At 50.9% G+C, this 11,586-nt stretch overlaps 1 protein-coding gene across 1 annotated transcript; it reads left to right on the plus strand.

Moving 5' to 3' along the window:
- Nucleotides 1-76: 76 nt before the first annotated feature.
- Nucleotides 77-10,945, plus strand: BUD23 (BUD23 rRNA methyltransferase and ribosome maturation factor). Its single transcript, XM_082644384.1, has 12 exons — nt 77-203; nt 309-346; nt 1,696-1,791; nt 1,887-1,969; nt 2,065-2,161; nt 4,124-4,220; nt 4,991-5,041; nt 5,785-5,870; nt 6,103-6,148; nt 6,315-6,373; nt 10,406-10,495; nt 10,640-10,945. The coding sequence occupies exons 1-12, from the start codon at nt 156-158 to the stop codon at nt 10,692-10,694; spliced, it is 846 nt and encodes a 281-aa protein (XP_082500510.1). The 5' UTR covers nt 77-155; the 3' UTR covers nt 10,695-10,945.
- Nucleotides 10,946-11,586: the final 641 nt, after the last annotated feature.

Genomic DNA, 11,586 nt, shown 5'->3' on the forward strand with positions numbered 1-11,586 from the left:
TTTTCCGCATCCCGTCTGCCCTTGTAGCCAATCGAGTAAAAGAGAAGGCGGGGAGATGGGTGGAGCATGCGTATTACGAGGAGGGCGCCAGGCCGAGGGCATAAAAGCCGGACTCCCGGAACAAATCGCACGAGTCCTGTTGCTGAGGCGTGGCGATGGCGTCCCGTGGGCAGAGACCCGAGCACAGCGGGCCTCCGGAGCTGGTGAGGCCTGTGTTCCGCGGACACCCCTCTCTCCTCTCCTAGGGCCTCCGCGTCTTGATTTCTTCCTCGACTCGCCACCCGTTTTTTTTTTTCTCGTCCCTGCAGTTTTACGACAAGAATGAAGCCCGGAAATACGTGCGCAAGTAAGGGGAGCCTGGATGTTGCGAGGCGTCGGGTGTCGGGAACCAGCAAGTTGCCCTGATTGCGGAGGTTGCTTGGAAAGCACGCAGGATTTGGGGGTGGGGGAAGGAAGAGACCTGAGTTGATCCCATTTTTGACACTGGAAGAGTCAATTTTAAACTTTCGAATGGGTCTCAGTAACCTTAGCATCAGAATGGGAGGGATCACGCCTACTTTGTCTCATACGACAGCTTATTTTAAGCATGTGATAAAACAGGTAGGACGCAGTGGAGATGTGTAAGGGATTAGTGCTGTTGGGGGGAAGGAAATAATATTCATGGAATGCTTACTGTATGCTGCAGTTTACATTATCTCAGTAAATCCTTAGGACAGCTGTTGGTAGAGTATCTGAATTTTGTAGAGGAGAGTTTTTTGTATAATTATGAAGTCAGTTAACAGATGACGGCTAGAGCAAGGACTTCCAAACCTATTTTTTCCGATACAGTACTCTGTAAGAAAGTTCTGCAGATACCTCTTTTCTCTTTTTTGTTCAAATTGGAGTACAGACAGAGTCAGCAAAAACCCTTTGGTCAGTTGTCATTATGTAGCAAATAGAAACTTTTTTCCAGTTGCAGAGCCCTGTGTTAGGCATTTTGAAAACTGGTACGTGTGACTCTCCCTGGATCTTGGGAAAGCCAGATACACTCTAGACCTCTTCTGTTCAATATGGTAACCAGTAATCATCAGCCATCTATTGAAACATATTTAATCTGATACACTTCATATGAAGAAAATGTAGAATGCTTTATTGTTTTTTATGTTATGTATTGAAATGATGTTTTGAGTATACTGGATTAAATAAAGTGTAATATTGAGTATGTTGGGTTAACTATTACTACAGTTAACTTTACATATTTAATTTCTTTTTAAGCATAGCTTCTAGAATGTCCCAAGTGGCTTGCGTTATGTTTCTCATGGACAGCACTGCTATAATTCTTATTGTGTCTTCTTCACCCTTCTATATGGGAGTAGCTACAGTGGATAATTCTTCTAGAAAACATGTATTTAAGTAATACAATGTCAAAGCCTGGTAGAGTTGAAAATACCCAATGGTTGGTCATTAGATAAATGATTTGTTAACTTCACATTAGCTCTGCAGCTACTACAGTTTTAATTTGTGTCAGAACAGAATAACACGTTGTATTACATGGACTTTTGGGGTCACTTTTAAATAGTTGTAGTTCAGTTTGTTGACCGGGAAAGGGTACCTCAGGATGATTGTTCCTTTTTCTCTTTCTTTGGCTTTTTTTGGTCTGGGTGAGGTTTTAGCCCAGAACTCCTTTACCACTTGCTTGTGTTTCTGCCTTTTTAGCTCACGGATGATTGATGTCCAAACCAAGATGGCTGGGCGAGCGTTGGAGCTCCTCTGTCTGCCTGAGGATCAACCTTGTTACCTGTTGGATATTGGGTGAGATCCTGGGGCTCAGTTCAGTTAGTCCAGGTAGGTGGTGGGATGTCTTTGCTACTCACACTGTTGAGTCCCCATTTGATTGTGTCTTCCAGCTGTGGTTCTGGGCTGAGTGGAGATTACCTCTCAGATGAGGGGCACTACTGGGTGGGCATTGACATCAGCCCTGCCATGCTGGGTAAGTATGTCCTGTTTAGCACTGGAGTGGACTCCCCTGCATGAGTATGGAACAGTGATGCAGATTGATTCCTCACCCACTCTTCTCCAATGTAGATGCTGCCTTGGACCGAGAAACGGAGGGAGACCTACTTCTGGGGGACATGGGTCAGGGCATCCCCTTCAAACCGGGCTCCTTTGATGGTTGTATCAGGTGAGAGTCTTCAGGTCCTCCTTTTAGTCCTGCAGGCCAGTGCTTCCCAAACCTGGCTGTGCAGCAGAATTACACAGAATACTTAAAAATACACATCCCCCATGATTTTCAGATGTATAAGGTCAAAGCAAGGCCCCAAAATATGTATTTTTTTGTATTTCAAAACTACTCCTGTGATTATCTTGCACTGCCAGGTTCAGGCACCATGGTATAAGTTTCTCTGCTTTGTGTGTGGGGGTGTGTGTGTGTGGGGGGGTCTTCTGAGCCTCTAGGAGCCATTTTATGGGTCCCAGCAGCCATCTTGTTGACTTCTTTTCAAAGGACTTTGTAGTGGAGAGTGGCCCCAATTGCTCCAGTCTCTTCGGTGGCTTAGGAGTCCTTTTTGTGGCGTCAGGTTCAAGTTTTGAATGTGTACGTAGTACTTTGATAACAGATCTTAGAACACTGAAATTACAGTTAGAAACGTGAAGTTCTTTGTCTTCTGTAGTAAGTTCTGTTTAGTATTTGGTTTATTGTTTTGTTGGTGGGGTGGAGGTAGGGGCTAGGGTAGGAAGTCATAGTTTAATCATTATCTGGGGGAAGACCTCCTGTGATAATAGATTGAGCTGTAGCAATACACAGTAGGAATCTGGGTGAGGAGTACAAATCTGCATTCGAAGATTTTTTTTTTTTAGGGTATGGGATTAGCTTACATGTGGGAACAAAACAGGAGGGGAGAAAAAACATTGCAAAGATAGCAATTGCTTTTTAGTAATGATCAGGTGAGATGTTCTAAGCTGCAGAAAACCAAAGGCCAGCAATTTGGTCTTGTATGTTTCAGGAGGAAATAGTCATTTTTAGTTTGTTTTTAAGAGGAGGGGTGGTATGGCAGGCTTTTTCTTTTCAACATTTGTTACCTGCAAGAAATTGTCCAAGGTGCTGTGCTGTTTGTGGAAATAAAGGTCCCTGTTTTTAAGACTCCATGGTTTTTTAGGTGCTATAAGATGTGGACCAAGTTACTAAATGTGAGCCCCAGTGTGGGGTGTGTACTAGGGAATCATGGGACCCACCAGAGTTATGAAGAGAAGTAAGAGCACAGGAAAGCAGGAGGGGCCGGGGCTGGGCCCTGAGGTTGGGAGGAATTTGGATAGTCAAGGAGGAGGTTTCAGAGTGAAGGAACAGTGTGAGCAAAGGCACAGAAGTGGGTGGGGAAAGGAGTCTCATAGATGTAGGGAGGAATGAGAAATTCTACGGAAGATGAGATTGTGTGGGGTCGGTTCCCAGAGGCTTTTAACTCCATCCTGAGAAGTTTGGGTTTTACTCAGTAGTTGATGGGGAGCTGGGGAGTGACGAGATCGGGTCTGTGTTGTAGGAGGATTATTTAAAAGGAGAGAAGACGCGAGAGGAGAGATAAGTTAGGTTGTCGAAGCAATGGAGGTGGTAATGAGTGCTGACCAAGGAGAGTAGTGGAGGAACGTAAAAGCTGGGAGATGGCGGTCGGAGACACCAGCAGGGTTTGGGGTTCTGTAGATGTATGTGCACAGCAGGGAGGAGGGGAGTGTCGGAAAGGAGGACATACTAGCTGCTTGAGGCTTTAAATCTGGGGATTGTGGAGACAGTTAGCCGGTACAGTTGAAGGAAGTGATTTAGGAGGAGAGCGAATGGCTTTGTGTAAGTCCAAAGCATATTTCCCTTGATTGGAGGAAGGGAATGAAGGGGTAGGTGGCAGGGAGAGCCTTGACCTGCTGAGTAATGCTAAACTTGAGATGTGTGCAGAAAGTAAGGTTGAGGAAATGTTTCCTTGGACTGGCCACGAGAAGTTCACATTCACCCTCTGTAGACCCTATTTGGTCCAGCATTGTAGAATAGTGACCTGGAGTGGACCTGCACGTGCCAACAAAGAGTCGTGGGCAGGAGGGTTTCGCCTGGAGATCGAACCTTGCGTATCGTTCCCTTTCCTGACTAGGTCCCTTCCTCTTTCAGCATTTCTGCGGTGCAGTGGCTCTGTAATGCTAACAAGAAGTCCGACATTCCTGCTAAGCGCCTGTACTGCTTCTTTTCTGCTCTTTACTCTGTCCTGGTGAGTATGAGATCTCCTTCCCACCTGGGCTGGCTGCCTGTCCCTCCCTTGCCCTGCAGATAGCATGATAAAGTGGAGGTGCCCCGTGGGAATGCCATTTAGATGGGACCACATCTTGTCTTTAGAAGTGATGGTGTTGATTTCCACTGTTTAGGATTAGATGATAGTCTGCGATTCTAAGTCCTAAAAGTGAGTTCTTTCACTTTTTTTTTTTTTTTTTTGGCTCCAGGTGTTCCTTGGTCCCCTTAGTCCTCTCACCTCACCCCTGGCTTTCTTAGAGTGGGTTGTTCTGGCAGATTGCTGGGTCTTGGGCGTTATATGGTTTCTCTTCCTCTCAGGTCCTGGGGTTAACCCTGAAGTTCTGAGGGCCTTTGTGTTTGGTTTTCTCTCTGCTGAAATGCTCTTCCCTCAGACATTTAAATAGCCAGCCCTCTACTACATTCGGGTCTCTGCTCCAGCGTCCCTCAGAGAGAGGCCTTCCTTGAGCCAAAAGTAAACTTGATAGTTGCTGTCATGCACCATCCCTTGTCCTAAGTTACTTTTCTTTTTGGCGCTTAATCACTACGGTAAGTTAGCTACCTCACCCACTAAAATGTGAGCTGCAGAAGTTCAGAGGCTGTCTCTTTTGTCCATGGCTGTTTCCCAGCCCTGAGAACAGTATACCTTGCACATAATGGGAACTCAATAAATATCTCGTGAATAAGGAAGGGAGGAGTGTCTGGGTCCTGACCCCATGGGGTATTTGAAAGATAGCCATGTTTCTGTTGCAGGTGCATGGAGCTCGGGCTGTCCTGCAGCTGTACCCTGAGAACTCAGAGCAGGTGAACCCCTTGGCTAGTGGAGGTGCAGGGAAGGGGGAGGGACCCAGAATAGGTAAACTGTCCTGCTCCTCACCCACCTGCCCTCCTGCTGTTGGGAGGTGACAGAACAAGCAACCTTAGGCTGCTTGGTGGGAAGGGAGGGGCTGAGCTCCTGGGAGTGGTCGCCAGTGGCCCCTGCTGGCACATTTTATGACCTAATGTCCTAAGGAAGAGGGGTACCTGGGGCGGGGGGGTGGTAGGATGTCTGTCTTCTCTTGAGAGATAAACCATCTGATATTACTGATTTCCATAACCGAAGAAATAACTGGGGGTGGGGGAGAGGACATCAACGGTTGTCTGTTCTGTGGAGTGTGATGCATGAGCAGTGAGGGGTAGGAGGTACCGACTCTGACTGACAAGTGGCGAGCTGTCCCTGACTGATAACATGAATGAGTCTGCCTTGCAGTTGGTGGCCATTCATCTCCTGAGATTTGAGTGGGGAGGTGGGTCCCTGGGCTAGAAAGTGAGAATCAGGGGGACTTGGTCGTTCGGTAATCCCCCGAGGGAGGTATCTGCTGTTGCTGGTTCTAGGCCACACCTTCTCTGCATGGCTTTCGGGGACTCAGATTTGGGAATAGTCTGATAAAGACCCTCACTTCTCCCAGACAAGGTCCATTCTGGGACCAGACGGGGGCCAGGGGAGGGGGCAGGAAGCTGCTGTTCCCCCAGCCACCCTGCCTGACTGCGCGCTGTTCTCTTCCCAGTTGGAGCTGATCACGACCCAGGCCACCAAGGCCGGCTTCACTGGTGGTGTATTGGTGGACTACCCCAACAGCGCCAGAGCCAAGAAGTGAGTGCCGGGGGCCAGGGTGCTGCCTGTGCTGCAGGAGAGAGGGTGGCAGTGTGGCCCTCACAGGCCACTGATGCGTGGACCAGAGCAGTGCTGGGTTGGGTCACTGGGGCCCCAGGCAGGCAAGAGGCCTGGCTGTGTCTGTACCTGTTTGTGGCAGGGAGGGGGAGGACTTGTCTTACTCTGTGAGGCTTTCTGAGCCCAGCCCTCACTCTGCACTTTCTTGTTTCAGGTTCTACCTCTGTTTGTTTTCTGGACCTTCGACCTTTATACCAATGGTGAGGGACCTTGAGTTTGTAGGCCCATCTCTTCTGGCTTCCCTTCTGGTGGGGCCGGGCCATCTACCTGTTAGAAGGGCTCAGGCCTGGGTGCCAGGCCTTCTGGGGCGGGGCAGGTGGGTTGAGAGATCTCCAGGGTGATCTGAGAGCACTTTGGTTTCTGCAGGCCCAGAACGAAGATAAGGAGGAAGAGGAGGCCAGGGAGTCCACGTTCACGGTTGAGAGGTAAGGCTGTTGTTCAGCCCTGCCTAAGGTGCAGGCGGTTGCTGCCACCAGGTTCATTAGACACAGCAGCAAGACTCCTCCGTTTTTCTCTGCTTTCACCAAGTCTGTCAGGGTCTGGTGTGGCAGAGACACCAAGGCGGAAATAGGACCTGGGAACCCTTCAGACCTGTGCCTGCACCTGCCTCCGGCTGAGCTATTGGAGCCCTTCTGGATGTCTGTGGGCAGCCTTCCTCTCTGCCTGCCCTCTTGCCACACCCAGCAGGCTGTCCCCTCTTCCCAAGGCTGCCTCCTTCACCTACATCCCGGACCCCATCCCCACTTGGCCCCTGTGGCTCCCTTTCCTCTCCCACATCCTCATGTTTACCCTCCTGAGTCATCCCCATCAGCACACAAACATCCTGCGCTATTTCTCCTGTCTTCAAAAAGGGTCCTCCCTTAACCCCATAACAGCTCCTGGCGGCCACCCTGTTCATCGGCTTCCCTTGATGACCGAACTCCTCACACTGCCTCCCCTGCCGTTCTCAGTCCCCTCCTCTGGCTCATGCTTGTCTCATCACAAATTGCTGTCTTTTTTTTTTTTTTTTCGGTACACGGGCCTGTCTCTGTTGTGGCCTCTCTCGTTGTGGAGCACAGGCTCCGGACGCGCAGGCTCAGCGGCCATGGCTCACGGGCCCAGCCACTCTGCGGCATGTGGGATCTTCCCGGACCGGGGCACGAACCCGTGTCCCCTGCATCGGCAGGCAGACTCTCAACCACTGAGCCACCAGGGAAGCCCCCCACAAATTGCTCTCTTGATCAAGGCCACCGCCAGGCTGTCTCGCCAAACCCATGGTCACTTCCCAGTCTTTTTTCCTTCTCCATCTTCATTGTAACTTTTCCGCTCATTAGGAGCTGATGCAGCCGATCGCTCCCCTAATGCTTTCCTCACTTGGCCTCCCACCCACGGTCCTGGTTTTCTGTTAACCTCACTGGCTGTTCCTTCTCGGTGCATTCTGGGGCCCACCCTGGACCCCTTTTCTCTCTGTGCTGCTGCCTTAGACACCAGCTACAGATTCAGAACCTCCAGGTTTCTATCCTTGGTCTCAATCCCACCTCTGCTTTCCAAACCACCTCCCCTCCTAAATATCCATACCTGGACTTCCCACGGGGCTCTGGGACAAAACAGAGCTCTTGGTTTTCATCCCCGAACTTCCTCCCTCCATTCTTTCCATTCTCAGCCCTTCTTGTTTTCCTTACATTTCACATCTAGTCACTCCATCCCTTTTCCCCACTCCTGCCTGGTCTCTGTCTTCGCTGCCTAGATTACTGAAAGCTACCTCACTTGTCTCCTTACTTCTGACTTTGCTTCTTTGAATTCATTTGCTGTGCAGCAAGACGGAGACTTCCCTTTTTCTTTTACTTTTTAAAAACGTAAATCATATCTTGCCATTTCTCTGTTCAGTATCTTCAGTTGAGTTCTCGTTACCTTTATTTTCCCTACCATCTTTCACTGCTCTAAATCATAAGTATTTGTTTACTTGGTATTACTTCTGTCCCCAACTAGAATGAAAACTTGGTGGGGACTTGCACTGTATCCCTGACACCAGAATAGTGTCTTGTTTGCAAAAGGTGTTCAGTATTTGTTGAAGGAACAGTTGATTATAAGGTAGTGAAGAAGGAGGTGATTTCTTAGTTCTGATTGGTAGGGGTGAAAGGTTTTCAGACTCTTAAGACGTTTAAGAGGAAAAATGAGCCGAGAATGGATGAGTTAGGAAGGCCCACCTGTGGTGAAAATCATGAGTGCAGTCCTCGTGTCCACCGTGGACTGATGCCCTCTGACCCGTTGGCCCTCCGTGGTCATCTCCCTTAGCTTCCTCAGCCCATTCCCCGTGGGGACTTGGGGGCTCTCCTAGCCGTTTCTGCTCTAAGGTGCCCATCGCTTGCTCCCAAGGAGTGGCCCCGTCTCCTGCTTCCCCTCCGTCCATCTTAGGCTCCCTCTTGTCCTCACGCCGGTGTCTACAGACGACGTGTCCTAACTGTAAACTTAGGTAAGTTTTGGGACCTGATCATCCATTTCTCGTCTGTTTAAAATTGGGGGGGATGTGCCACCCTCTCGGGCAGTGTGCTGAGTCGAGGGCACGTCTGTACAGGGCTCAGCACAGTGCCTGGCGCGGACCTCACTTCCCTACAGGCTCTTCCTCTGGACGTCCTCGCATTTGAGGAGGGTGGGAGGAGGCCTTTGTCTACTGTAAGGCTGATCGGGCTTCTCCCGGTGCTGTCACTTCTGTCTGATCACATTCAGGCCACTTACTGTAAATAAATAGGTAAATCAAGGAAAAGTATTTTAAACCTTTACCTGACTTATCTCTAATTTCTTCCCCCCGCCCCCCAACAACTTTGCTTGACCTGTGTATTCCTTAATCCTCGCCACCCAGCCTCTACCCTACCACTCACTCCTCAGCTGCTCTCTCCAAAGGCTCCGTCCCCTCCGGCATTTGCACTGTGGACTCCGCTTCCCTCTTGGCACCTGTGGTCAGGGTCGCTCACCGTCTTCACTGCTCCCTTTGTCTCCCCTGATGACTCTTTCCCATCATCCCTCCTGCAGCTCACATCTTGCCCCCTGTTCACTGTGCTACCCCAGAGCTTGTCCTTCCTTAGAGACTCCTGGGGATCAGTCCTGCATCTGTTTAGTCCTGCATCTGCAGCAGCCTGCTTTGCACCTGGCACATTGGACTCCTGCCCCCTCATTGTAGGCCCTCTTAACTTTCTTTCGTGAACTGCTATCTCTGCACACCCCAAAGTCTAGGACATGTTGTGTTCCTCCTTCGGTAGAAAGCCTCGCTGCTTCCTGGAGGGAGAGCACGCTCCTTGCTGCTTGCTGTTCACACCTCCATGAACTGGACCAGCCAGGTGGGATTCTGAGTTGGTGTTTTTTTTTAATCTGACTTTTACTGTTAGGTTAGAACAGATGAGAAGTAGCAGCCGGAAGGGTGTGTCATGCAGTCCGGCTTCCACTGGTCCTCAGGCGAGGAGGAAACTTACGAGGATGACTCAATCCTCAGCTGACCCTCAGAGTCTCAACGTGGGCCCTTCCCCTTCTTACACTCAGTGACTCCAGGCAACAGGGCTCTTCTGCTCCCTAACCTTCCTCTTCAGTCCTTTCCCTGTGCCTCATTTTCATGTATTGCTTCTTGTCTGGAATACTGGCCCACCTTCTGCATGAAGCAGCTTATCTCTGTGGCCCTCTCCTTTTACCCATCACTGCCTTAGTAGGTCCTGGCCTCTCTGCACTTGCTTTGCCTCGTGCGGGTGGTCGCTACCACAGCCCAGCCTTGGGCTCTTTAGGGGCAGGGCTGGTTCATAGCCACTGTAGAACATCCATGGGCCGTGCACGCAGGTACTCAGGGAATGGTTACTCAGAGGGCAAGCAGCCTCCGTGGTGTGTTCAACGCTGAAAACAGTTGGACTCCAACTGCCAGGTGGGGATGTGATTTGAGGGCCCAGGCTCCCCTGTTCTCAGGGCCTCTCTCCCATAGAGCTGTGGAAGGTCTCTTTTCTCCTCAGCCAGGACTGGAGGCCAAGATCACCCTTTGAGGATCATTGTCAGGGCTGCCACAAGCGGGGCAGCCTTGTTTTCCTACCTCAGACACCTGTAGTTGCTGGGAGCCCCAACTTGATCTGTACCAAGCGGGCTGGCCTCACAGCCAGACTAGGGCCTGCGTTCCTTGGATCGGCTCTTGTGAGCCCCAAAAGTAACTTGGCCCCTGCCTGCCCCACAGGCAGGTATGTATGCATGCCTAACCACGTGGTCAACCGTGTGGATGCCTGCGAGCGAGGGGGGGACTCCACCTCTCCTGCCTCCTCCTAAACAACCGCTCTGGCCCCAGCAGATGTCACCAGGAAGTGGGTGTCCAGAATGGGGACTTCTGTTGTGGAAGGGGCATCTGAGGCCACCTGACTCGGGGGAAGCTCACCACACTTACCTGCCGGGATTAACCTGGGTGCCAGCCGGGCCACTCTGTCCACCTGCTCACAGCCGTGTCTCCTGCACAGGGTCCCGTACAGGATTGCGAGGCGGGGGGTGGTGAGGAAGAGCCGAGAGTGGGTGCTGGAGAAGAAGGAGCGCCGCCGGCGGCAGGGCAAGTGAGTGCAGGTGGGGCAGGGTGGGGGAGGGGGGGGGTCTGGCCACCCAGGGCCCAGGGGCTCACCTGCCTCAGGGGTCCCAGGGGATCTTGTTGTTTTTCCTGAGACAGTTCTGTTCTTCCCGCCCGTTACTTCTTTGCACAGGGAGGTCCGACCTGACACTCAGTACACCGGCCGCAAGCGCAAGCCCCGCTTCTGAGCAGGCGGCCGCATCCAGTGGGACAGCTCGGGGACCACACAGTTGTGAGCTGTGCCATCCAGCCCAGGCACTTGCTTCTGGAGGGTTTTCTATATTGAAGTGCCTACTTTATCAGCTGACAAAAAGTGTTTTAGAAAAGTTCTAAAAAGGTTTAAAGTTCTAAAAGTATTTTCTTCACTAAAAAAAGTTCTGAGAGCATCTTATTTTGTTCTAAAAGCAGTAAACGAATTTCTGTGCAACTCCGGCTCTGGCATTTTCCAGCTCTGTGATCCTAAACAGATTTCTGAAGTTCCTCTATTGGTGGGGGCTTGATTCCCAGGTTATGAGTTAGGTTTAAAGAACTTAATGTTTGAAAGCATTCTTTTAACCTTCAGGGAACAAGATAGATTAATTTAGGGCTGCTTATATGTGACTTAGGTGAGACTATATTATGTATTACAACACCAGGCAAAGTTGGGAAGCATGGGCAGGATGAAATGAAAGGTATCCGTGGTACCCATTGGCCTGAGGCCTCTGCTCAGTCTCTGGTTTCCCTTTGGTCTGAAGGCACTATCCAACCCAGCGGCCTGGGCTGACTTTAACCCCGAGCCGCCACATCAGCTGACCAGTCCAGCACTTGGTTGCCTCTGGGGCCTGTCTTCTCTCCAATCACTAATGGTCAGAAGGGCAGGTTCGGCCCCGGGGGGGACTGTCCAGCAGGGTGATGAGAGGGGATCCAGTGGTGCCTCTTCCAGTGGGAAGAGGGGGTAGAACTGGGCCCACAGTACAGAATAGGCGTCAGGTGCTAAGCAGGAGCTGAGAGGTGTTCAGGCTGGGGCGGAGGGGCCAGAGGGTCTGGGGGGTGAAGGCCAAGTGAAGCGGCTGGGATCCTTGGCCTCTGAGCCCCGTGGTG

This window comes from Mesoplodon mirus (genome assembly GCF_964341445.2).
Source record: "Mesoplodon mirus genome assembly, chromosome: 15".
Taxonomy (NCBI): domain Eukaryota; kingdom Metazoa; phylum Chordata; class Mammalia; order Artiodactyla; family Ziphiidae; genus Mesoplodon; species Mesoplodon mirus.